General features: G+C 35.6%; 1 protein-coding gene across 4 annotated transcripts in view; it reads left to right on the top strand.

The window, feature by feature from the left end:
• LOC118185570 (uncharacterized) overlaps nt 1-27,074 on the top strand; it is a 228,414-nt gene that overhangs the window by 18,844 nt on the left and 182,496 nt on the right. For 3 of the 4 annotated variants that reach the window (XM_085814198.1, XM_085814200.1, XM_085814199.1), the window contains exon 4: nt 229-388. In XM_085814198.1, the coding sequence (XP_085670324.1) occupies nt 229-388 (160 nt within the window). Of the gene's footprint in view, nt 1-228; nt 389-11,343; nt 11,657-27,074 lie in introns of those variants that run through there. The other variant, XM_035355448.2, reaches the window with a different exon arrangement.

Here is a 27,074-nt window from a genome sequence, read left to right on the forward strand (position 1 = left end):
GGAACATCTTTTCAAACAAGCTTCTAATTTTTCCTCCCTAATTTTGGGCCTAATCGGTTTCTTTTCTTCCGATTTAGTTATATTTTAGGAGAAGGGATTTTCGTTAGGATTTAGAGAACTACGGTATACTGAAATGTACCGGAAACATGAAAATGCGATATAATCGAGAAGTACTTACTGATGTGAATTCAATTAATAGAAACTTAACAAAAGGATTTTTACTTTTAGCCATTGTGGAAGGCCTTCCATGCATTGGACATGGAATAATAAATCGCAATGCAACCTGCTTCAACTCCCAGGAAGAACTTCTGAATTCTTATTTTGAACATCTCCACTCCGAGGATCGTGAAGTCGATTCCAAAGAGGAGCACACCAAGCATATGTGCTTGTAAGAAAATTTTTATTTATAATTCTTAAAATGTTGAATAAGATTAATTTAAAGGTACTAGTAATACTCCTATACACAAAACGCAAGTGGGGAAATGCTTTTTAACTAGTATGAAAAGCATATTATTGGTGACCAAATACACAAGGTGTAACACAGAAAAAAAAAGACACTGGTCCAATAAATCCTTGTACTTACAGAATCAGTTCTCAGTGATATTATCACCTTCAAAGTAGTTCCCTTGAGCATTCACACAATTCTGTATTCGATGTTGCTATTGCTGGTAACAGTTCTGGAACGAGGTCTTTGGAAGACCTTTGGAAGACTCCTTCAGGAGATTCTCCGTTTTTCCGTTTTTGCCTCAACCTCTTCACTCTTCAGCTGAGATAAAATGGGTTCCCTTTAAGTAGCATTTAACTTTTGGAAACAAACGAAAGTCGCATGGAGCCAAATCAGGTGAATAAGGAGGATGCCTCATCATAGTAATGTTTTTGCTGTTCAGAAAGTACTTGATAGATAGGGCCGAGTGAGCGGGTGCATTGTCTTGGTGCAACAGCCATTCATAACTCCACAACTGCGGCGTTATTTTTCCTAATTTTTTCCTAAGTCTATTTAGCACTTCAATGTAGTAGCAGTGATTAACAGTCTGAAAACTGGGAACCCATTCAATCATAGTGTATTTAACTACTCGTACTTACATACTACTCTTGCGATTTTTACAAAACTCGGCAGTTTGGCGTAATTTGAGTCGTAGAATTGAAATAGGGAAACAAAGTGGCATGTCGTTTCAGAAGAGGGTCGATTTTGCGTCAAAATGCTATATATAATTCTGACACATATCCTAAGTCGCGTTTTCGAGATATAAAAAACGCAAGTTGAATTTTGTCAATCGGCCCTGTAGAACGGGAGATATAAAAGTGTCTTTTTTTCTTTCGCAGTCTACCTCTTTCTGTTCTTTAAAGCGAGATCTTTCGCTAATTTGCGTTAAACGCGGAACTCTAAAGACGGAAACAAAATACACTTTTTCAAATCTTATTAACCTCTGTAATTAAAAACAGCACAGTTTTTCATGTGAGTTGTTCTTTACGAGATAATTAACATATTTATTTCCTACTAAGATATTTATTTGAAACTAGCATGCAGATTTTATTACACATTGTATTGCAAAATCTATAATTACAATAAAATGTAAAATTTTATTTCGCATAAAATGTATCGTCAAATCCATAATATCCATAAATAGAATATTCTGCAATATTAATTCGTTGCCATAAGTGTTAGATCACAACAAATTCTCTGAAAATAAAATATTTTCATTTTAATGTGCAGATTAGCAGAAAAGATGTCGGCGCAAATTTTTATACACGATCACCAATATGCAGAGTTATTACAAGAGAAATATGCGATTTAATTATTTTATGATACTAACCACTTCCGTGTTAGAGCCATCTAAAATAGCTGTTACAAAAATTGTATACATACAGTGTGGTCGTCAGAATAAAACTTCGTTATACGAACACTCAGATGTCTCAAAATTTTTTAATAAATTTCAGTTTTTTTTATAAATTACCTCTAATAAGTTAAAATAAATAAAATTAAAATTAAATAAAATAAATTTTAAATTAATTAAAAATTAAATAATTAAAATAATTGTTATCGGAAGGTATTCGCTCGAGACTGCGATGATTTAAAACAACAGAATTCTCACTGTAAAGGTTACAATAAAACTAATTAGCGTATTGCAAAACCCTTAATCGCGTTGGTACGACACACAAATGACGAAAATTGCTGACGTGAAACATAATACAGAAGAGCATTGTAAAGGATTAATGACAACACAAGAAAGCAGAAGGAAAACAAAACTTTTGTTGGAATTGCAAATTTTCAACATACACACCTTTGCATTGCCATGTGGAAGATTGTGGATAATAATGACAAACCTAAATCAATGCAGGAGCAATGTGTATGACTTCATGTTGTATGACATCTTTCAGTTCTGACAAATATCGGGCATTTGATATGTACACTGCAGAAAAAAAAAAGAGACAGTTCTATATCTCCCGTTCTGCTGGGCACATTGACGAAATTCAACTACTGTTTTTCATGTCTCGAAAGCGCGACTTAGGATACATAATCAATATTTCTTCAGTAAATAAATTATTGTTCTAATATATGTATTTGGACACAAAATATGACTTTTTCTGAAATGATACGCTGATTTTTTCCCATATTTCGGTTCTACGACTCAAATTACGTCAAACTATCAAATTTTGTAAAAATCGCGAGAGTATTTGTTAAAAAAATTAGTCCTCAAAATTTTAGCTCCTTAATGTTAATTGAGTTTAGTATATATTTATTAATCTCTGTTTTCTTTATTAAACTCATTTGATTCCTCCTTACACATTTCGAAATTCGAGTTAATTCCAAATAAAATTCGCCCATTTTTTATGATTTATTTTTAAAATTTGTATTTTAAAATATTTTTTTAAATTTTTCTAAAAACATTTTGAATTATAATCTATAACATTTTTGCCATCATCTTAAAGTATTCCTAAGCATACCTGCGAAAAATTACAGTTCTTTTATTCAAAATTTCCGAAGATATACGTGAATATGTATACTGGCGCGTTTCGAAATTCCGCATGTTTGTTGAAAGCGATAAAACACCAAATGTGTTTTAGACACTTTGCGAAAGTTATTTGAAAGTAGAAACGATGTGACTTTTTTAAGGCTTATGCACAGTGTAAAATGGAAGGAAAGAGGTGCTTTTTTTTTTCGCTCCAGCGTAATGGAAGGGAAAGGAAAATAGATTGCCATATATTAAGAAGTTCGCTAAGTGAATTATTCTTGGCGCAACCTGAAAAAAAGTGTGCTAAGATAAATTTTTTAATTTCTCCATAAATTTCGCATCAAATTTTACAAAATTTAATATCTAGGCGTAATTTGATTCGTAGAATCGAAATAGGGAAAAAATTTGACATGCCATTTCAGAAAACGTCCAATTTTTTGTTAGAATTTCTATGTTAGACTGATGCTATATATAAATCTCATATATATATGTAAGATAAAAATGTATGAATCAGAATTATAATATAACTATAAACATTAATTTTTCCTCTCTATACTAAAATCGTAATAACTTATCTGCATTGCGTCATTCAGATTAATCATGCGATCTTACGTAACCGTTAATACCAGATGCCTCTTGACAACCAATCACTGAATTGTAAACCAAAACTTTTCTCTTCGCGTGCTTCCATCTTGCATAACTACGCACTTCAGCTTTTGCTCTCTACTGTGCTAAGATGTAATTTCGCTGGCTTGCTTTCTATCCCAACAATATCAAAAATGTAAATCTTCTGTGGAAAGGCACGACTAGAGTGCCAAGTGATTGTGGCCACAAATATCAATTGGAAATAAAAATGGAATTAAAACTGCCTCGACTGCCAAGTTCCTCTACGCAATCAAAATTCTTCTTCAATATGGATCTAATCACGCATCGATATATATATGTCATAATAAGAGCAAAGGAAAAAGACGGAGCAGTGTCGATCTCACACTGCTCATATACTGCTAAATCTCATATATATATCATATAAATCTCATATCCTAAGTCGCGCTTTCCAGTCATGAAAAACGCAATTTTAATTTCGTCAATCGTCCCAATAGAATGGAAGATATAGAACTGTCCCAATTTTTTCTCGCAGTGTATATCTTATATTTCAGATAACTCCCGATCCATAACAATTTGAGTGAGATCGGGGGATCGCCGTGGCCACAAAACTGCAAAGTTACAGGAGATGGCTTTTTCTCCAAAGTGTTGTTGCCGCACTTGCCGAGTCAATGTGGCGACGAGCACCATCTTGCATCCATACAATTTCATTAATGAAATTTCACTACTGTAATTCTGGAATTGAGTATTTCTGAAGCATTGTTGTATACCGAGCACTTGTGATGGATGGAGCATGTTTTCACGTCTGTGGAAGTGACCTTTTCGAAGAAGAATGGACCGAGAAGTAAGTGCTTGCGATGCCACATCACACAATCATTCTAGCTTCGTGAAAAGGCGCTTGTGGTATATCGTGAGGATTTTTGTCAGCCTAGTGAATGCAGTTCTTGGAGTTTATGTTCCCAGTTAAGGATAAATGCTCCTCATCCATTTGTAATATCCACAGCGGCCACCAGCAGTCTTCATCATATCTGATGTGGAATGATTAGGATTAGGAACGGGGGACGTGGGCACCATCCCTTTACCGTTATGGTTAATTGGTTTAGCTTCACGTCCTCCAATATCCAGAGCAAGGCCAGAATAAGGCCACACGTGAGACTCGCACCAGACGCCCAGACCCAGCACCCTATTCATCCGGGTAGCAGTCCAGCCGACCAAAGTGCTCCCGAGGAATACTCTAAGCCAAAATGCCAGGTCCAGTGTTAATTTGTTTCCAGGAATAAAAAGTACAGTGCCAAACAAAGGCAGAATCTTTACATAGGTTAACATACAATTACATAGTTGATCACAATAAGATTATAGAATTATGACATTAAAGATACCTGGTTATCCGCCAAACAGTAGGTCTATTACAATAACATACATATGCAAATTTGTATAATAGTAGTAACAATTTGTGCGGCTACTCGTATTTGACAAATTACCTTTTAAATATAAACCTTACAATTGCACTTATATATGTCATGTTGTTTAGATATATATTACAAAATACAAATATGCAGACATTTAAAATGAGTTATAACAATTAATACATTATTCTGCAAATTAAGGGCTATTCACTTTGTACATATTACTGTTTGAAATTTAAATCATACATGATGCTGCAAGGATACAATACATATACTTAACTTACCATTACATATACACAAACACATACACATGTAAACTCCTGTTAAGAGTATTAACAATTTGTACAGATTATGGGCTACACGTGTTTGGCGTATTACCTGTTTTTAAAAATAAGTTTTACAATTACACTTAATTATGTCATACAAAATGGTGAAAGATTACGAAATACAAATTGCAATTATTGATAATGAGTAGCAGCAGTTTTATACATTATTCTGCTGATTATGAGCTACTCATTTTTACATGTGACCGTTTTAAGTTTAAATCCTTCAAGTACATTCATGCATTGTAAATTCAAAACGCACAAAATGCTACTTAGAAATATTACAATTACTTAATCAGTCATTGCATATACATATACCAAATCATATGTTAACTTTTTACTAAGTATAGGGACAATTTGTACAGATAATGGGCAATTCGTATTTGACATTTTACCTTACAGGCAAAAATCTTACAAGGACACTAATTTGTGTCATACAAATTAATTAAGAAAATATTATACAAATATGTAAACATTGATAATGAATAACGACATAATCAGTCATTGCATATACATATACCAATACATATGTTAATGCTAAGTAGAGCAAGAGAGTGCTTTGTGATACTTTATAGCACCACCGCCACATGGCAATTTTACATTATAATGACTGAAAATACGAAATACCACTCATATATACCGCACACATTGAAATGGTTTTTTGTAATTGGGATAAGACGATGTGCTTACTCATAAATTTTCAAACATTTTGACAGATGCAATTATTTATATATTTGCATGCTATATTATACAGAGCTTTTACATTAATTGAGTATACATATATACTTAATTTTAACATGTATTTGCATAGAAACATTGGACATACGGAAACATAGAACATTGGACATACGGAAACATAGAACATTGGACATACGGAAACATAGAACATTGGCTATACACAAAAATTGCACTTTAAATCTTTATAAAACATGATACTTAATCATTACCTCTTAATATAATGCGCAAGGTTATTCATGAACCATACCAGTTACTACTTAAAAGGAACATAATATTCAAGCAAAACATAGTTGAAATATTGATACACATATTATTCTCAATTGTAACATTAGTATCCTAAAAGAAAAACACTTATTTTTGTTTCATTATATTACTGCTAATAGAAATTGTTACTGTTAAATAATACTGTACCATAAAATACTACATAATTATATTACGCAATTAGAACTTAATATCGCATAACTTAAATACATTACATTCATTACACATTACAATTATTCTTGTTATCTCAATTAGAACATAATATTACATAACTTAATTTAATATTCAATTAAACATCTAACAACTTAATATCTAAAATTGTTCAATTAAAACATAGTGCCACTTAATAGATTTGCATACACTTGACTGATATGTTGTTACGTAATTCCATTACTACATAAGAAAATTGTTCAAAATAAAACTACTTTAAAGTTAGACATACTGATATTGCTTTACAGTGTTACAAGTGCTTTAACGTTGTTCCGAGTATACATTCCATTGTCAAATGAAACATGATACTGAATAGGTATATTATATACATATAGTGTGGAACTTTTACTAAATATATTTGCATCACATTAGTTTACATAGTACCTTAGTACGTATTAGAATACATGGCTTGGCATTACAATTGTATATAATATATACTTAAGTTTTTATATTGTCCATGCATGGGCACGTATATGTAGCATACTGTTCCTTATCGATTATGCATATATATATATATAAGGTGCATATAATTGCAAGACTGCATAGTTCATGCTTTAATGTTCGATCATAAAGCATGTAGCATATATTGACATCCCATGTAAATGTTGCAGCTACATATAATACATATAATCAGTTGCTGTACTGACCCGTTAAGCACTCTGGCATAGATCAGTACCCAGTGAGGAGAGCTTTGACATTATAACACAAATTTTACGAACCAGATGCCTTTGCTTTATTAGATATTTACAATAGGCTTGTGTATTAGTAGATGGAATTAAGAGATGTTGGCCAGCAGTGAGCTGGCAGCTGGTAACATAGTGTTCGGGTGTGCCTTGTAAGCCACAAACACACATATCTGAGTTACTGATTCTATGTCGCGCGAAAAAGGTCGGAAAAGGACCATGGCCACTTATGTATCTAATCAACAAAGGGTTGCCTATATTTCTGTCTGGGTCGACATATGCAATGTGGTATGCTGTTCTTCGTCCAGTAGGACTGGAGTCCCACTCTTGTTGCCACTTCGATATGGCACGTAGTCTGGTAATTCTCTTGAGATGGGAATATGGCCATGGTATGGTAAGATTGAGAACATTTGAGTTGACAGCTGCTCCCTTAGCCATCTTATCAGCAAGCTCATTACCAGCATTGCCGACATGGGCCTTAACCCATTTGAAATAATAATTTTTTCTTTGATGATCCCTAAGAGTGCGCTGAATGTCTTGGATAATGGTAGATCGGTGGTCGGGATTGATTAGTGCATGTAAAGAGGACAAGCTGTCTGTGAGAATGATGCCTGTGGGTATTTTCATATTAATTAGGTAATCTATTGCATGCTTTATTGCTACGACCTCGCTCTGGAAAACACTATTGTTAGATTGCAAATGTGCTTGCCAGGTATGAATTACACAATTTTCAGTGGTAACAATGAATGAGCAGCCCACATTATCTTCTATTCTGGAACCATCTGTATAGATTTTTACATTGCTTGCTGGCTCATCCTCGGCAGTATTGGAGAGAATTTTGACTCCGATGCCTTTCAGCGCGGGATGCACGGCAGTAGGAAGGACTATTTGTTCGTATTGGTCCACTTGATAAGTAAAATCATCATAGGTAAGTTGTTTACGAAGCTGTTTGACTGTTTGGATGATTGCCTCCTCTTCAATTCTGAGATGGAGTGGGAGCAACCCAGACATAACATTGATGGCGGCCGTAGAGGTGGTCGGAAATGCTCGTGTAATTAAGAGCGCAAAAGGCCTCTGTATGGTAGCGAGGTGGCGTATTTTCCTGCCCTGCATCGGGAAGGCCCATACTGCTGCACCATACGTGACAATTTTTTCTATTACTGTAAGGTACAGTATTTTCTGAATATGCGCGCTTAAACCCCAATTGTAACCTTGGAATGATCTTAGTAGATTTGCAATTTGCATTGTTCTCTTTTTAAGCTCTAAGACGTGTGCTATCCAGTTGAGCTTAGTGTCAAAAGTTAATACCAGGTATCTGAGGATTTTAACTATTTTAATTCTTTGATTATTTATGCAAATACGTGGTTGCCTGTTCAGGGAACCTCCTTTCTTTGGAAATAGCATGATATGGGATTTGTTGTGGGCAATTTCAAGTTTTATCTTTTGGCAGCGGGAGTGGAAAAGACTACAAATTTCATTACTATGGTTTTGTAATTCTTCTCGTGTACGTCCTCGTACCACGAAAGCTGCATCATCTGCATACGCAAAAATTCGCGTATGATCCGGCCATTGATCAGCAAGAATGGTGTTAAAAGTGACGTTCCAAAGAAAGGGGCCCGCACATGACCCTTGAGGGCAACCTCTTGTTTGTAATTTTTCGATAATCCCGCTGTTGTGCGGCATGATGAGTGTTCTATCAGATAGGTAATGGCATAACGTAGCATATAAATTGAGCGGGCACTTCATTTCTCTCAATGACTTTTTAATGGAAGGCCACCACAGCATATCAAAGGCACATTTAAGATCAATACTGACCAATGCCGTATGATAGCCATGGTGCCTATTATCAGTTATTGCTGCGTGGACGTCATGCAATGCGTGTATGGTGGAAGAACCTGCCTTGAAGCCATACTGACGTGGGTGCAGTAGGTTATTCTGTGAGATGTGGAAACGCAGCCTGTTTATTAACATCTTCTCATAGATTTTGCCCAATGAAGAAAGTAGGCATATCGGCTTGTATGCAGTTGGATCATGTGAATCTCTGTTTTTCTTATGAAAAAGGACAATTTGGCCTATTTTAAACGGACGAGGGAAGGTACCTGTTTCCAGAAGCTTATTGAAGTAGTTAATGAAAAATAGAAGGTTGGAGTTTATGATCGTAGTTATAATAGGATAGTTCAGGCCGTCTGGACCCGGTGCTTTCTTCTTTGGTAATTTTCTGAGAGTATTCAAAAGCTCTTGCACCGTGAAGCTTACATCATTAGGCGTATCTAGTGGAGGGTTGTTTTCACGTATTTCAGCTTGTTGTTCGTCATCTTCTTCTGGGTGGTCTTGTTGTATGACGGCATCGAGAATGACTCGAAGAGTGCTGGCATTAGTGGGATCTATGAGGTTGAGTGAATTCAGAACCTGAAATTGCGTCGGTTTAAACACTTTGCCTGTTGCTATCTTATGCGGGGCACCGTATATATCTTTCATATTCGATCAGTAATTTCTCCAGGAACGTATTTTACTCTGGACTATAAGTCTCTTGTAGATAGCCCGTTCACGTTGAAATAGTTGCAGCCCTTCTTTTCGAATGGTTTACGCTGACAATCTTTATCGTACATGTATCGCTTCAACGCCATTTATGGTTTTTCAATGTGCTGACCACATTACTCGGTAAAAAAGTCAGTGTTAGAAAATTTCGAAATATTTTCACTCTAACCGTGAAAGCTCTTTTGCTTTAACTCTTAGGAATCCAGAGACCCTTCGCTAACCTGTACCCTCAAAATACCGGACCGCTCGAAATAGTTTTCCAGTTTCACAGCAATTTCCACCCTTTCCGTCCATTAACGCAGAAAATAGGTGTGAAGATTTCCAATGGTATCCTTTGTACTTTGTAACAAAGATTCCATTAGCCTTTGACTCCGTTCTTTATAAACCTACTCTGAAGGTTCGACAAACAAACCTTTCCGGCTTTTTTATGATCACGAGTGAGATTTTGTTTATTTTCCGTTATTTTTATAGGAAGAAATAAATTGTTTAAAAATAAATATAATCCTTAAATTTTTAAACTGATCTTTTATTGCTGTTTAAAGCTTAAAAGCACTCTGTACCACAAAAGAATGAACAATGAAATGTCACGATCAACCAAACGATAAGAAACCTCTTAGGACAAACTGTCTGCAGTAAACTGATGCAATGCATTTGGGGAAACTGCACCTGCTACTGCATACCTTAGGAGGATAGAAGTAAACAATATTACAATCTCGGCCGTTTTCGGGCGGTTCTGGTTGTTTCAAAGTAGGGCCGTGTGGGGCGGATTGGATGTGAAGGTGTTAAATCGTCACAATCTGGAGCGCATATCTACAAATAACAATACCTGAAATTTCATTCCGATTAGCTGGGCGGGTAGCGTACTGATGTTCATATATAGAGGAAGGTTTTTTATAACTACCCTGTATAATGATTTTTAAGATTACAGCTAGTGTGGTTTCACAGATAAGGCTAGTTATCTATGCACTGCGTGCTAAACGTCTATAGTGTTAAAACTGTGAGAATCATTCTCTTGATGCGACACATTCTGAAAATGTAAATACGAAATATTTTGCGAGATTTGTGAATGATATTTAATTATGCATTATCTAAAACAGCGATTCTCAGCCGGAGGTACGCAAGAGAAAAATTGGTGGTACGCAAAAGAAACAAAGTATTTTTAGCTATTAAATTCAGAAATCTCTTGAAAAAATAACAATCAACAAAGATTTCCTGTGATTGAAACCTGACTGAAGATTTCAACAATAACACAAAGTTAAGTGAAAAGAGACCAGTCATAAAGAAATTAATCTCTCTTAAACAGGCCCAAATTTCACACTAAATTTTAGATAAGTAATATAACTTAAATTTTGATAATTAAAATGGTAACCCATTTTTAATCTGATATTTTTCTTGTGTACATGTTTAATACAAATAGTCAATAGGTTGTCCAAATGGCTAAATATATTTTTTTTAAATATTTCAATTCAGAAATTGAAAATAATCATTGTAAAATGTAATGGTGGTACTGAAGTTTCCAATTTTTGTTTAGATGGTACGTGCTAGTCAAAAGGTTGAGAACCTCTGTTCTAAAAGATATAAAACACTTTAATTTCAATATGACAGGTTTCTCTTTTTAAACTTTCAGGCGATTTCTGCACGAGGTATCTTGTGTAGGAGAGTATATCTCTAAGGGGTGCACTACCTCTGGCCGGGATGCATTTTTAGATGGTATGAGACGCATTGGCCTTCCTTTCGAAAGGTGTTCTCATGACATTATTCGTGACCTTTCCTCCACTGCAGAAAAATTGGATTTGGAAGAAACTGCTAAAGTTCCTTTAAGAATTACCTTTGCTAAAATGTTGCAAAATGACTGAAAATGAACCGATGCCTTTTTAACTACTGTTTCCATCTGTTTGTAATATTTTAATAAGGTAGAATTAAAATATTTCAACTCATGAGCACGTGTAAGAGTACTACTTAATTCAAACGTGACCAATTTATTCCCACTGCTATATAACGTCTGGTATTCTTCGAGAGCATAAGCTAACTAGACATTAATAGAATGTGTATGTAAGTATCATAAAGTCCAGAGAAAGAGTGTAAAAAGAACCCTCTCTTAACTCAATATTATTCACTGACTCATGCATTATACCCAACATATTTAGCTTAACTCAAAAGTTATGAAGTAATTTCAAACAGAATGGAATTAAGTTAACCTAACGGTAATTTTCACAGGTAGACGCGCAGGTAGATTCCTAAAAGTAGACGTAAACAAGTCTAATGGCTAGACGCGCTCAACGACACAGAAATCTAATCGCTAGTATATCAAAGATAACTACATGTCCTTCAGGCAGGCAAGATACGCTCTCTAAAATCATCTTCCAAAACTTTCCCTTAAATACTAACTTCTACTTCTTTCTACCTCATTTGAATACACGCGATTGATTTACTAATCGTTACCATCCACAGCTCCAAAACAAATAATAACTAAAATAAACATTTTGATATTTTCCAGAGTTTTCAAATACTGCAATAATATTTTTGTATGTTAACAGCTCGTATGAACTTTGAATAAACATGTCAGTAGAAGAAAGAAAAGTTAATCAACAATTTATAACCTCTTTTTCATTTTCAGTAACATATTTTTTACAGGTGGAAGACATTCATCTGTAATCAAAGCAAATCATTTGGATACTTTCATCAATTTACATCCCAAATATAAATAAAAAAATGTTTAAAAATTCAGAAAATTCTGAAAGCTTTCAGATTTTAAGTTACGTCCAAATGTGCCTTTCTTTAACGTTTTGTGTGTTATTCTTTATTAAATATCATGTTCTTTGCCCTTAAACCATAAAATTCAGTTCAGTAACAATATCGCACAATAATTTTAAAATGAGCATATCTTTAGAATTTCCGATACACAGTTCCGCGCCTGCTAGAGATGAAAGGGTTTTTCCCCCCGTAGAGTGTTGCCATTTCTCGCTTTTAAATCGTTGAATTTGTTACTCAAAAATTCGTTGAAGTGTTACAAAATATGAAACCGATAATAAAACGAATTCTAATTTCAAATTTGGTATTCCACATGCCCATTTTCGTAGGAGGATTACGTCATTTAAAGGTTTTTAATGTTTTAACGTTTATTTATTAAATATCATGTTCTTCGCACTTAAACCATAAAATTCAGTTCAAGAGAAATACCTCAAAATAATTTTAAATTGAGCATATCTTTAGAAATTCCGATACACAGTTATGCGCGCTGGAGATAAAAATGCTTTTTTCAGTACAGTGTAGACATTTCTCGCTTTGAAATCGTTTACTTTGTAAATCAAAAATTTGTTGAAGTACTACAAAATATGAAATCGATTATAAAACAATTTTTTAATTAGGGCTTCCACGTGCCCATATTTTATAGATGATTACGTTATTCAAATTTCGATGGCTCTAGCTACCGTTGTTTTATCACAGTGCGAGATACATATTACATACATTTATGTAGATTCTTCATTACTTAATTTCTGTAAACATAATACAGGGCGATAATATTTGGCTGGAACAATTTTAAAAGTGAAACAACGCTTATCGTGAATAGACGCAAATTGCCAAAACAAAATTTATAGTCCTTCTGCGCAAATTGTCCTCTTTGGACTAAAAATGGCAACACTTGACATCCTGTAAAGCAGAACACTTATCGGATGACTGTTTCTAAAGTACACATGCTTTTCCTCTTCGCTTTTTCTAATTAAATCTGATGTGGACCATATGACTGCCTCGTTCGCCTATTAAACTGAACATATCATTTGCTGTACTTCATTTAAATGTATTCCCTCGAATTATTCTAACTTAATTAACTGATCCTTTAAGGCAAGTTGAAGATGATATAAAAAACTGTAAAGTTATTAAATATCCTGATCAATTTTTGTTAGATTTCTTGTATTTTTTCGTAACAAGCATAACACTTTCTCAGATGTAAGTATAGGACCCGGCAAAGCGCATTAAATGTTAGATTTCTTATTTTTTGTAAAATGAATTTTCTTTATATTTGAAATTTTCAAAACATACATATTTTCGTCAATTAAAACGCTTCTGCAACTGGAAGTATGGGCTACGAATAACGATTTGGAAAGTAAAGCCGAGTAAGGACCTTTAACCCAAGTAAGGAGGTTGGGTATGTATGTATGCATATATAATACGTATTTCTGTGCAAAATTGAGAGTATTTGCACATTATGCCGAATTTCTGAAAACCTAATAGACAGATTTGATAAAATTAAACATATTTAAAACATAAATATATACATCTAGAAAAAAATATATTGTTACGAAATGTTCAGGCGCGGTAAGATGGTTTCCCCGCAAAGCAGTTTTAGGGTTGCCATAAAATGGCAAGGGAAAACAGGGTTGCCCCATTTTGCGAGAAATCGCCATTTGGCGATATACCATGGACGGATAGAGAACCTTCTGGAACGAATTCTTACCGGTTTAGCCCAGAATGTGCTCGAACACAAGCCAAAAGCTATTTAAACCCTGCTGGTCCGCAGTCAGTGAGTGTGTGTGCCTTGTCTAGCGAGCTGATAGTCAGTCATTGAGCGAGTGTCTCGAAGTTTAGCGCCGTCGAGTGCATCGAGGGAGCCTTTTAATGCATCGCGACTTGTGGCGTGGAGAGTCTCAGTACGTGGAGTTCCGAGAACAACCGAGCAGAGTCGAGAGCTGTACTCTAGTGCTTTGCCGTGAAGCTGTCTCCACCGTGATAGCCTGATAACCTATTGGCTGTGACACTGATCGTGTCAGCGGGTTTATAGTAGATCGTCGACGACTGTAAATGTGTTTTGGAGCTGCCCTGATTAATATTGGTAAATAAAGTGTGTTTCGATACTTTACCAAGTGTCGTCGTTATTCACTCCAAATCTACGAGCCTCGTACGAACGTGAAGGAAGAAAAAAACGTAACAAATGGTGTCAGAAAAGAAAAACGCAATAATATATTTATAAGAGAAAGATACATACCATTCAAAAGTCATTTTATATATGAATATATATTTTATATATCAGTAAAAGTCATAGTGCAGGTTTGTCCAAAATTAATATTGTCATATCAAACTGAAAATGTGTCTAATATGGGGTATTCCCCATCTCACAAGCAGACAGGTCGCGCAGCGAGATGGTGTACTGGACGGGATAGATTTGAATAGTCCCTGTGGCAGGTGATTTCACTCCTTGCGAAGCGGTTTTTAACTTTAGGGTGGTTCTAGGCAGGTGGTGAAATTTCCCTCCGAAGAGCCTCCTAGACACGCTCAAGGATAGGAGGTCTGGTTGGCTTATCCATGCGGCAAGTATCCTCATTTTCCAGGTAAAAGTGAACCAGCCGAGCCATCTCTTTGTCTCATAGAGGTCAGAGAGCCTTTGTCTGTTTGCTCTTATCCAACATAATACCTGCAAATGCAATTACACCTTCACTATAATAAAGAGTTACACCTCCACCACCATTCCTTTTCCCTGATAAGGAAGGGATAGCGTCGTGCTCCAGGCTCTCTGCAGATGAGGTAGGCCGAGAAACAGTATCCAGCCCGAATCTCGACTCACCTGGGTGTAAAAAGAATAGTTCTTCAATGAAGTTTACAATGAAGTCTGCACTATGCAAAACACGCTCTCTTATGCGCTGCAGTCAGTGACACACAAACAACAGGTTTTCTGGCATACAGCCTTATTTCATGAAGCCCTCGAACAACTGTAGACCGTGAAACGTGGGCTTATAGCTCATGTGAGATCATTGAAGCTGTAGCAGTCCTGTGTCGATGCGCATTCGTACATCGTTGTACATTCATACATTCGTACAAGTATATACAGATATTTTATAAAACCTTTAAATTTTTGATTAACAAACTCTACGATTTGGAAGCGAGCAGTAGCAACACATTTTGAAATAAAGCATTTTTATCTCCAGCGCACCAGAGTATTACCACTCGGAGAAATGAGTGTTTTCAGAGTTTTAATTAATATCTCGTCTGACTAAAGTCTTTACGAAGATAAGAATAGTCAAAATGGCTTCCAAGGAATTTTTAGAATTGTGACTAATCTATTTAATAATTGGCAATGCTATTTTTATTTCATCGTAAAACTTACATTTTTTTTATTAACGAACTCTACGATTTGAAAGCGAGCAGTGACAACACTTCTCGAAATAAAGCAGATTTTTATCTCCAACGTGCATGACTGTTGCCACTCGGAAAAATGTGCGCGAAAGTTGGCGTTTTCAGAGTTTTTAATTAATATCTCTGATTTTAGACTTTTTTTTCCGGAAAACGTGGAAGTCGACCTTTATCAGAACCCAGGTAGAATTGTAGAAAGTTTTGCGAGGATAGTTGTAGTAGTGACATAGTTAATCGCCATGTACATTCTTCTTATATATTATTAAAATACACAAACATTCTTCTTTATATACAATGTATAGAAAAGTGAGAAAAAAGTATTCACCTGCTAAAACTGGAGAGAATGTAAACTCCAGTACGAAATGAAACTGAATTGTGCAATGTAAATATTTACGATGCTGATGTCTAGATTTATTACGTCAACTCGAAAAGGCTATCTTCGGGAAGCGACGCCTTCTTAGGGGAGTTCTGAAGGTGACTGTCTCATATTCATATTATTACAAATGATGAAACCGCGAAAACTCCCATACAGCCAGTTCGTTCTTAGGTTAGGCATGTCTTATGTAATTATGTTAAAACATACGTTGGCTTTATGCGAACGAGTTGAAATGCTTTCGTGGATGACTCATATCCACATTACACAGGAAAAGAAACGTCGCCCAGAGGGTATAGTGGCTAGGGGGCGCCTACTACGGTACCGAAGTTCTCGGATTCTAATCCCGTGTAAAACATGGATGTTTGTAAATGTATAGTGTCAGTGCGGCATGGCGGCACTCTAAATATGCAGCGATCCGAAAGTCTTCTCGTATGGATTGGTGGGTGAGGATAGGGGTGGGAGATTCACAGATCCCTCCCACGGCATGACTCATATCCACATTACACAGGAAAAGAAACGTCGCCCAGAGGGTATAGTGGCTAGGGGGCGCCTACTACGGTACCGAAGTTCTCGGATTCTAATCCCGTGTAAAACATGGATGTTTGTAAATGTATAGTGTCAGTGCGGCATGGCGGCACTCTAAATATGCAGCGATCCGAAAGTCTTCTCGTATGGATTGGTGGGTGAGGATAGGGGTGGGAGACTCACAGATCCCTCCCACGGCATGCTCTCCTTCAAAATTGGGGCCGGAAAATAGAAATCCGACCTCTTTTCGGAGTAGGCTCTGGCAACCATTTGTTCCATGTAATATGGACAAGACAACAACAACGTGAAAAGAAACAGGAAATTGTGCATACAGCCAGCTCGTTCGCCTGCTATCCAATATGCAGGTCAAACTATTGGTGTTGAGCGACCGATTCGACCGCTTGTCGGTCGTTTGTTTTTCCAAAAACATGTAAGAAATTTGATACATTCCCTCAAATATCTGTACATTTCTAGAATATTTGTTTATTTCAATTGCTTGGGACCGGACCCTATTCGGATAATCAAAAATTCAGATAATTGGAGTTTTTCCCGAAGAAAGCGTCTACGTACATTTTAATTCATTACTGTATATACTGTATGCTGAAACTGGGAGGAAAAAATTATATTTAAATTAAAAGAGATTTAATTAATTAAAATGAAAAGGCAAGACCTTTACGCGCATGGTATATAGCTTACTGCACAGAACTTACAAGTGCCGAAAGTCATTGCTTGCTGAACATCTCTCTTTTGTAAGTAAGGTGTTTGATTGTCTTCGTCTCTTTTCAGGCAGCAAATTCGCGCATCCTCTTCGCGATCAGAAGTTGCATGTGGTCACACTCGGGCTGACGCTCCATCCACTTCCACGCAGTTTCACGGCCGGTAAACCCTTCACCAGCTGATGGTCCCGTGTCTGCTTCGACGTTAAGGTCATCTTCCTCGACACTTTCTTCTCTCACACTTTCAATAAGTTCATCATTATTTAGAATCTGAAACCCAGGATCTGACGAATCACACACCATCCATTCTGCTCTATCCTCAGCCCTAACTTCTGAACATCCAAGAGTTTACAAAAGAATGTTTAATTCCTCAAGTGTCACGTCATCCTCATCTCTCCTGTCTCTTCTCTTTCCTTCAGCTTCTTTTTCCTTTTTATCCTTTTCCTTATCTTCTTCAGTTGATTCTGAAAAGCTCTGAAATTCTGAAAGGGATTCGGATAATTAACGATTCGGGTTGCCGGTGCTCGGATAGTTGGAGTTATACTGTATTTGATCAGTTTATAAAAGGTTTTACACATTAGTTGAAGAATTTGTCAAAATATTAACAGTAGCGCTTATTTTTAGAACAATTTCAGAAAAACCTTTCAGAAAAAAACTGGCGTAATTTAAAATTTAATTCATGTTAACCGACTGTTCGATTATCCGAGATTATTACGTTTGCAATTACCTCGGACACTCGAGAAGCTATATCTCTTCAAATCAGTGATTAGAGACATGTGAAGGAATTTTACAATAATACATACGTACAATTTTACAATAACGCATACATTTTTATTACGACTTCTTTCCTCTTTTTAGCTCACCAATGGCCGAGCGGTAAAATCACTGAACACTTGTAGTTCAGGCCTAGGTTGGATCGTATATGAGCCAGTTTCCCTTAGAAAGCCTTCCACGAAAGTATCCTTCCAGTAAGGCTGATAGCACTAGTGTGCATTGCCATAATCAATTAAATTGAACCCAAATCTTTTGTGCTTCTGAAATATTAACAACATAATGTACGTATTGGTCTCAGAATATTAAATATCCCAAAATTAGTTTTAAGACTTGCAAGTGTAAGTACAAAATTTCCATTTGTTATTAACCGAAGCAATTTTCATCCGACAAATCGAAATGATTCTACTCATGTCCATTTCATTTAAAAATGATGAAATACGTGATAATTTAAAACTGAAAGTATGCTATTCCAAAAGTTTTATGTTTGAGACCTTTGCTTGGTAGATGGGAAGCCTTCCTGGCAAATCAAATTTTCTCTCAAAAAACATGTATACTTTTACTTTCTTAAGTGCCACGAGCAAGATAAATGTTCTTACATTTCTTGTGAATAATAAATAAAGCAAGGAGCTGATTATAAAAAAGGAGTATACTAACATAAGGTGAAAAGCACGAGGAAAGGAAACTGCGATTGCATTAAAAAATACTAGAAGTAATTGCCCGGAGAGCTTCTCCAGTGTATTATCAGAGGTCGTCGTATCGTAGTAAAAGACGGAAAAGTATAGGATGGGCAAGCAGCCTGTTTCAGATAACTCCTATTAGATTTCTCATTTTGCAAGAAAGAACCATCATATTTCTTTTCTTCATTCATCAGAAACGATTCAGTATTTCTTAAATAATTAATGAGATCAAATACATAACCTTTAATCAAGAATTTAATTGAATATTAAATTGGAAAAAGAATAACATTCTAGTCATGCTTTATTCAGAAAATGTTTTAAAAAAATCTAAAAGTTAGAGATGTAATGGTCTCCTAAAAGGCTTTGTCAAAGTTTTTTTTTTTTTTTTTTTTTTTTTTTTAAATATGTTCTTGTTGAGATCGCAGTCTACCAACCTGCTCGTCCTCCCAAAAAAAGAATAATAAATAAATAAATACTGTTTCTATTTTCTTTTAGCCCAAAGCTATCAATTCCATTTTGGCATTTTGCGGAGTTTCACAATAAACGTTGTTTTACTTTTCAAACTGTTCCCACCAAATATTATCACCCGTATTATATTTAAGAAAACTAAATAATGAAGAATATGCATAAATATATGTATGTGTTTCTCACATTGTGATAAAAAAAAACGCACATCCAGTTTTGAATAACGTAATCCTCCACCTGAATACGGGCACATGGAATCCCAAATCTGGGATTTGCCTTATTATCTATTTCACATTTACTAAACGTTTAACGAATTCTTGATCAACAAATTCAGCGATTTCAAAGCGAGAAATGACAACATTGTACGAAAAAAAAAAAGCATTTTTATCTCCAGCGCGCGAGACTGTGTACGGAAATTCTAAAGATATGCTCTTTTTAAATTATTTTGTAATACTGCTATTGAATTAAATTTTATCGTTTAAGGCCGAAGAACATTATGTTTTATAAATAAAGGTAGCACAGGAAACGTTAAAGAAAAGCACGCTTGGGAGTAATATAAAATATGAAAACTTTCAGTTTTTTTTTTTGGGGGGGGGAGGTCCTTTCAGCTTTATTCTTAAGCCTTGTTTTCTTCGCACTTACGCCATATAAATAGACCGATAATTCGTCCGAACGGTAAAATCGCTGAACACTAGCAGTTCTGACCTGTGTTGGATTCTACGCGAATGCAGCGGCTGCATGGGGTTTTTTTTGTGGTTTTCTATGTGTAAAATGCATACGAGACAATTTCCTTAGAAAGTGCTCCACAAATGAATCCCTTCCCTTAGGTAGATAGTTCTATCCCAAGGATGGGCAAACTACGGCCCGCGGCCAAATCCGGACCGCCGGAAGGTTCTATCCAGCCGGCGGATAAAATTTTAATTTGACAGTCCGAAGCAAATTAAAAGAAATTGTTTTTAAATATTATTTTTTTCTTCCTTTTTTTTTGCAAAGGACTGATGATCTTTTTACTTTCTCTACTTTTTTCTACAAAACATAAATCGACGGAAATAGCAAGCATATACAACTTTCATTCGGTAAAGTGTTAAAGGTGGAAGTTCTTCGTTAGTTATAGCTGTAGATTGGCGCCAACAAGCGTTATTTCTTTCTCGGAGAGCAGACATATGAGAATTCAATATCAGTCAATTAGACCTCACATGTGACAGACTGCGCATTTTTTAAGATCCAGTGATGCATAACAGTGTACTTCATGTAGATAAACAGTGACGCATAACATCATTGTTTATCTACATGAAGTAACATCATTGCATGTCTTGCTTGGATTAGCCAAGGTATACTTACGTGTTTAGAGGTGGAATCATTCTATATCTTAGAAAGAAATGAAATCTGTCAAAAGTTCAATCTTTGGTTCACATTGACTGCATAAACTCTATTCATTTCAAAGTTTTAGGTAGAACTACCTCTTTTTCAATGAACATGTATGCAGAAAGAGAATGTGAAAGCGAAGCAGAAAACCAATGAGATACGTCTGTGACGAAAGGTGGGCTTCAAAGTTATTTTAAGTTCACAATGAGTCAGTTTCCGTTTGTTTTATCATGATTGATTATTAATTAAGCTTATAAAATTATTATTGGCAGAAACCTTACGTGAGTTATTTGCGTCATGAGCTTTACGTAAAAATCGTATGACAGTTATTTTGAAATGATGCAATATATAGCGATTCATTATAAGCTGTTACTATTTTTAAGATAGAAAAGGACTATTGTAAATTAAAGTTAATAAATTGCTTTACATATCCCATTACCTTACACACAAATACACTCATGTACAATAATATTATGATTTTAATGAGTCCGGTTTGTGTAATTTTACGGGTTCAGATAGTAAATCCACAGCCATACATACATACATACAAATACACATACATATAGATTCTTCATTTTTAATAATGGATTTATGTCTGTGATATAATTTAAAAAGCATAGGTATATTAATAATAGCTTAGTATGTTAACAGCTTTAATCCTGAGCCCACGAATTAGGAACTGATTTTGGTACTTTTCCGCATAACATCTTAGAAACTTTTGTCTGCACTCCAGTCTCTCTTGAGGTAACTCCCAAAGAATAACTGAGCTTTTTCTGGGAAATTCCCGGGGACGCGAAATATGTTATTAAGCCTTCTGACGCCGATGGTTAAGAAACAAACAAAATTGAGGAGTAATCCCAAATGAGAAAAGAAAAACTATAAAGGCCTTTCTTTGCAGCGGCAACGGATGTTTAAATGGTTTTCTTTACATCATGTAAAAACGGACACATGAAATCGACAAGGAAATTTGAATTTTGTTTTATTTGCTGAGAACAATTTCTCTCTCGATGCTTTCGAAGTTTAAATCGCTTTCATAGAGACGTTCAAAAGAGACGTAGTTCACAGCAGATGAACTTTTGTTCGTCTACTGTGAAACACGCTATTCACATTTTGTTTAGTAATTTTAACAGTATATAAAATATTTTCTCTTTCGACGCAATAGTAATAGTTTGAATAAAATGCATTAGAAAACAGGTATAAGTTACACATACATAATACTTTGATACATACATAAAGGTAAACTCTGCACACACACAAACACATACATACACGCACATATAGACGAAAGAAAAAAGGATACACTTCTATGCCTCCTATTCTCCTGGGCTGATTGATGAAATTTAACTGGCGGTTTCCATGTCTCGAAACCGCGACTTACGGATATATATTAGATATATATATATAGCATTTTTCAAGCATAGGTATTTTGACACCAAATCGGACATTTTCTGAAATGACTACAGATTTTGTTTTTCCATATTTCGATTCCAGGACTCGCATTATGCAAACGTGACAAGTTGTAAAAATCGCATGAGTAGCTCTCAAACTTTTAGCTTTGCTTTTCAATGTTAATTGAATTTGCTATATATTTATCAATATCTCCTTCTTTCCTGAACTTGATTCCTTCTTTCACACTTCGAAATTTAGGTTTGAACCAAATAAAATTGGAAGATATTTTCTGGTTTACATTTTATGAGTCTTTCGAAACACATTTTGATTACAAAGTATAAAATATTTACCCTCACCTTAAAGTAGCTGTATTTTTCATCCTACCTGCAAAAACTAGTTATCTATTCGAAATTTCTAAAGATATATGTGAATATATATATACTGCCACATTCTGAACATTGACATATTTGATATAAATGATAATAACACCAATTGTGTTTTACGCACTTTGTTAAAATTATTTGAAAGAATGAACGATGCACCTTTTTTTCCACTCGTGTAGAATGGTTTTATTGGTTTATTTAATTATGACAAAGCACACTAGGGCTATCTGCCTAAGAGGAGGGATGCCTTCTTGGAGGACTTTCTAAGGGAAACCGGCTCGTATACACACTCGTCTAGAATTAAATGGAAAGGAAAATAGGTTACTATACATTAGAATTTCGCCAACTGAAAAAAGTGCTGCAAGATAAGTTTTTAAATTACTCTTAAGTTTCCTACTAAAGTTTACAAAATTTAATATTTCGGCATTGTAAAATCGAAATATGGAAAAAAAATTATTTCGTTTCAGAAAAAGTCTGAAGAAAAAATCGTCATATCCGTCCATACATAACACTATTACATAACGCAGTTTACATTGACTTAAGGGCTTCAAATTCAGTAATGTTTGTTTCCTGACTTATAAATATTAAATGACTTGAAATATGAGAGCGTCTTGAAGTGATCTCTAGTTACTTTATTCACAACATATGTCTCGAATTACTTTTTTCATTGCATCTTATACAACCATATTATTCAAACTAATGTCGGAAAATTTCAATGCACATTTCTATTTTGAGTATCAATAACAATTGCTGAATCCTGCAGTAAAAATCCATCCTCGCTAGCAAGCCTATGCAATTGAAATGTTTCCCAACTCGAAAAGAAAATCCCTCGTGAATAGAACTCCGAGAAAACTTATTTCAAACCGGAAAAGGGATAACGCAAAAGAGAAGGAATTTTCATATTTAAGAACTATTTTCGGAAAGCCAGAATGTATGCAAAACACTTTTCCATAACATTCCTTTGCTACACATGCCACGCAACCTTCAAAAAAGATTCTAAAGAATGTAGATTATACGCATATATCGTATTCGGATTCTTTGAACGCATATCTGTATTCTTTATAAATAAATAATATGACAGTTTGCCTTATTAACTGGTTGTCCATGCTTATAAGCAATTTAACTAGAAAATGGGTAGTTTTTTAAGGGCGGGCTGGCGTGTGTGTTTTAAAAAAGCTTTAGTTTCTTGGTTTTAGCATATTTAACTAAAAATCATGAACGAGGAAAGAAGAAAGTAAAGGACAGAAAAAAAGATTAATTTCAAGCAGTCAAGGTCATACAGAATTTGTCTGAAAATTAAGAGATAGTTCTCAAGTATTGCTTGAAAGAAGAATGCCTATGCAATTGAAATAATTCGCCCCAGTACCCTCGGAATTCTCAAATTCTTAACATATTGTTACTTTTTTTTTTCTGACACCAGTTGTTACGTTATTTTCTTCCTTCACGTTCGTACAGGTTTCGTGTGGATTTGGAGTGAATAACGACAACAGCACTTGATGGAATATCGAAACACACTTTATTGGCCGGTATTAATCAGGACAGTTCCAAAGTCATGTTACAGTCGTCGAAGAACTACTGTAAACACGTTGACACGATCCACGAACCAGCCTTCACACTATCATGCGATAACGGTGGAGACATCTTCACTGCAAAGCACCAGAGTACAGCTCGCAACTCTGCTCGGTCGTTCTTGGAACTCCACGTACTCTCGAGACTCTCCACGCTACAACTCGCGATGCAGTCGACGACACGCGGAGCACAGGTCCCGACTCTTCGGTTCAGTCGTTTTCGGAGCTCAAATGGCTCTTAGAGGAGCTTGCCTGCGATACCGAAGGGCGCGGTATAGCAGTCAACAATCTGTCGCAAAGCACTCTCTCGACGATGCACTAACCGCGGTACACGAAGAGACTCTTTCGATGCACTCGACGACCAACTCGGCGCTATACTTCGAGACACTCGCTCACTGACAGACTATCAAGTCGCTAGACGAATCACTAACTATCTCGCAATCTAGACGAGACACTCTAACTGACTGCGGACCAGCAGGGTTTATATAGTTTTTGGCTGGTGTTCGAGAACATTCTGGGCTAAACCGGTAAGAATTCATTCCAGAAGGTTCTCCATCCGTCCATGGCATATCGCTAATTTTATCGCAAATGGACGATTTCTCGCCAAATGTGGCAATTTCGCCTTCCTTGGTATTTTATGGCAACCCTAAAACTGCTTTGCGGGGAAGTCATCTTACCGCGCCTGTACATTTCTTAACAATATGATTAGCCAGAGCGAAGAAATAAATTAATACCCTCAGATTTCACTGCAAAGCATATGTTTCTTCCTTACATAAAGCGACCGTTAGCAATAAACGCTACAAAGAAAAGTAACCACAGAAATTTCCCCCTTCGTAGAACAAATTGGTGAATAGAGTCACGTATATATAGAATAAAGAAAGGTCTGTTTCTATTTTGTTCCATTTGTACCAGCCCAGTGAGTTTTTTTTTTTTTTTTTTTTTTTTCAAGGACGAGCACTTGCCTATAATTTGCCACCTAACGAGCCAGTTCCTATAAAGGCCACTGAAGGGACAGACACTTTTACATCCACGCCTTCTCTGGGACTTGAACCCTGGTCCTTCGGTATCGCAGTCAGGCTCCTCTAACCACTTTACCATCTGGGCGGCATCAGCTCAGTGGTAAATGCCATGCTTCAGAAGTTAATTGGGAGTCAACACCGCAGCATAGGCGGTTTAACAATGTCATTTTCGAAGTTTAAAGCAAAAATAATTCAGCAGGTTAGAGATTGCAAAATATCTGAAGTTTAGTAGCACAATGGGTAAAATTCAGGGTTGTTCCAAAGAATACAAATTTTCAAAAATTTATGAAAAACGTAAAGAGAGATATACCATGAGAAACATACAGGGTTATATTCGTGTAGATATGCAATTTTTTCCAGCCTTCCATAGGATAATGTAGGTTATCGTATTATCATGTGACTCAGTGAATAAAATAGCCGTTATATGCAGAGAATATGTTACTGTTTTTCCTTTGTGAAGTTCATAAACTTACTTCAACTCTTGCAGTTTGTCACGGAATGAATTTTAGCTACTTTAGCAAATTATAACATACTCCAATCTGTGATATCTAAAGTTAAAAACTTGCTTTTGTTGTCGATTTCCTTAATCGTTTTTGGAAGATATTGCGAATACTTTCATCTCGTTCTCCAGATATTCGAAATTCGAACTTGAATATTTGCATAAACAGTCCACACATTTAAACATTTCTGTACATTTCTTACTTGAAACTAATATTCTGAAGTTAGATCATAATTTGCGTAGACGATATTTCTCATTTCAAATAAGTTGTCGTCAGACATTTTCATTCGAAAACATTTGCTTGGTTTTAATTCTTTACCGAATTGGTTCTAAAAACGTGCAAACACTCTTTATAATTTAGGGCCATATTAGGGCCTGAATGTGTTGAGCCAAAACCAACATCAGTATAGCTCATATGTTTTTATCTATAATTCATAAAATATCTTCATCTGCAATTCATTTATAATTGTTTTGTAACTGAACTATTTCGATAAAAATTAATTCACTTTATAAGGTATTTCTCCCGCCTTCTTCGCGTGCCTTCGTGGTGTAGTGGTCTGCACGCTCGTCGCGTGTTCGAGAAGTCCGTGGTTCGATTATCGGCGAGGGCATTGCTGATTTTCCAAGTCTCCTGCTTCCAAAAAATGCCTAATGGCTCTACAGTAGCGTCCGAACTAAAAAAGGTGGTGGATGACGATTCTCCACCGCCAGGATTTGGCGATTGGGTCTCCTAATCCCCCAGTCATCCTTTAAAAGGGGGTATATAAGGTATTTCTCCCGCTTAGCGTGCCTTCGTTGTCTAGTGATCTGCATGCTCGGCGCGTATTCGAGAGGTCCATTGTTCGATTCCTGGCGATTGCATTGCTCATTTTTCAAGTCTCCTGCTTCCTAAAAATACCTAATATCTCTAACGTTTAAGGGTACTGATCACACGCGTACTCGAATAATGTTAATTTTGTGTCAATTTCCTTTATTATTTCTGGCTGCATATCCAGATAAAGTTTTGAGAGTATAGAGGGTGTTCACACATTTTTGCAACGATTTTTATTTCCTCCATGAGTTTAAATATTAATTTTAAAATACAAACGTGACTGGCATCCAACTGGACTAAGGTTTAATTATCGTCTGTAGCATTAAAAATATTCTTACAGTTATATATAGTTACAACTGATGAGGCTTGGATATACTTACTATCTGAATGCAATAGTAAAAGATCGATTTACTACCGAAAAAGAGGAGAAAAGGACTTAAATTCTGGAAGATTTTGAACGAGGAATGGAATAAAATCTATATTAATGTTTTCAGAAAAGGACTTTTATCTTGTAAAACAAGATGTAATATGATAGTTCAACAAAATAGCTATCAGGCGAAACATGTTAAAAATAAAATTATAAGCTTTGTTCATGTATAAATCTTTACAAAATAGTTGCAAAAATAAGTGAACACCCTTTGTATCATCTACCATAAAGCTTTTAG

Source organism: Stegodyphus dumicola, chromosome 3 (assembly GCF_044657685.1).
Source record: "Stegodyphus dumicola isolate Sdum_Otavi_A_Nest chromosome 3, ASM4465768v1".
Taxonomy (NCBI): Eukaryota; Metazoa; Arthropoda; class Arachnida; order Araneae; family Eresidae; genus Stegodyphus; species Stegodyphus dumicola.